The sequence below is a fragment of the Galeopterus variegatus genome, unplaced genomic scaffold (assembly GCF_000696425.1).
Source record: "Galeopterus variegatus unplaced genomic scaffold, G_variegatus-3.0.2 Scaffold1322, whole genome shotgun sequence".
NCBI classification, from domain to species: domain Eukaryota; kingdom Metazoa; phylum Chordata; class Mammalia; order Dermoptera; family Cynocephalidae; genus Galeopterus; species Galeopterus variegatus.
The window spans coordinates 96,734-98,454 of NW_007727433.1; the positions used below are offsets into that span (position 1 = coordinate 96,734).

The 1,721-nt window shown below is 48.4% G+C and overlaps 1 protein-coding gene across 1 annotated transcript in view; it reads left to right on the top strand.

Moving 5' to 3' along the window:
- The window catches only part of CCDC57 (coiled-coil domain containing 57), a 119,117-nt gene that overhangs the window by 16,389 nt on the left and 101,007 nt on the right, over positions 1-1,721 (top strand). Inside the window, exon 7 of the mRNA XM_008576304.1 lies at positions 783-956. Coding sequence (XP_008574526.1) covers positions 783-956 — 174 coding nt within the window. The remainder of the gene's footprint in view (positions 1-782; positions 957-1,721) is intronic.

The following is a 1,721-nucleotide window of genomic DNA, read 5'->3' on the forward strand; positions in this document are numbered from 1 at the left end:
CCAAAAGTGTCAGCATGGGGGCTTTTTTTCATCTTGCATAATGCTAGACTTGAAATACACCGCACATGCTGGGTTTAACCGAACCCTCGTGACCAGAGGTGTCCTCTGTGAGTAGCCAGCTCACCCTCTGCTTCTAAATGTCCGTCAGTTGGAAGTTCATCAGCTCAGGAGCATCTGAAAGGTTCCTTATGATGTGAAGTTGTTGTGGCTATCGCAGGAGCTCATTGAGTCACTCAGGCAGTCCAGTACAGAAGCAGGCCCGCAGCCAAGCAGGCAGGCAGGCAGGCAGGCGCTGTCTTTCTTAGGTGCTAGGGCTACCCTAGTGAATATCTCTAGATGTCTTCTCTAAACGTTTTTCTTGGAAAATTTATCCAATTTTTGGTAATTCTACCAGAGGCCTTCTACTGTTAAGGTTATTTAAAGGGTTCTGTAGAACCTTATTTTACTATTCAATATGTAAATCATGTTGAATGTCTCCATGCATGCCAGACATGGCAGGGGCTGCAAAGGTGAGCGGGTCCGAGACAGCACTGCCTGCCCTTCCCACCTCAGTACCTGCCAGCACCAGGCATGCTGCAGCCTTTAGCCTATGTCTGGGTTGGTGGGATGCATGGACGCAGGGTGGATATTTCTTCTTGGGTCAAACCATTTCCTTAATCTAGGCAAGGAAGTTTCAGCTCTAATGTGACATTTCCTTTGAGGGCTGAGCAAGTATGTGTGCTCGCACACGTGTGTGCACGTATGCGTGCATGTGCGCATGTGTGTTGGGGGCGCTGGATAAGAGAGCTGGAGTGAGCGTGTGGGAACCCCACTCACATTCACGTGGTTTCCCTCCTTTGTTCAGACTACGTGAAGACGCATCAGCTCTCAAGGCTGGCTGGGATGCCCAGATTGCTCAAATGTCCAAAGAGGTGATCGCCAAAGACCTTCATGTTCAAACGCTGCAGGGACAGGAGGCAAAGCTCAAGGCGCAGTTGGCCAGATTCCAGCAGGNTAAACTAAACGTCTGGACGGTCTTCTCGTTGAGGATTATTACTACAGGTGCAGGGTATTGTTTTTGTAATAGAAAGCAGATTTCTAAATTACAGAGCTTATATCTTTCCTCTTTTACTTCTGGGGAGTTCAGTTATCATTCCAATCTCACTATCCTGAGTGTAAGGTAGCGTTAAATGACTACCCCGTAGTTATTAGTAGCCTTTAGTGTGTTAGCAGTTTCGTGGTGGTTTGGAGAGAGAACCTGTAGGGTTAAGATGAGAGCCTGTACTTCTTTGTGGTGATCTGTGTGCTCCACCGTGTCTGCTCATGTTCTTCTGTTTCTACGCAATAGCTCAGCAGCCGTGCCCTGTCGATCTAACCTGACGCGTGCGTCTGAGCAGACAGACAGGTGGGAGATCAACTGGGAGGACCCAGGCAGATGCGTTCACTGGTCCTGACGTTTCGGTGCCAATGCTGGGAATGGAAGCCAGCCCTCATTCTTAGGTGGCTCGTGGTTCAGAGGCAAAGCTGCTGCCCAGAGCACCCAGAGGCCATTGATAAGTCTGTTTCTTCAGTACCCATTGGCATGGAAGGAGCCAACATACACATCTGTGTCATGTGCCAGAGATGGCTAGAAAGGTCGATGCTTTAATATGCCTCTTTTTAGCTTTCCTGAAAAATATGTCCAAAAGTGTCAGCATGGGGGCTTTTTTTCATCTTGCATAATGCTAGACTTGAAATACACC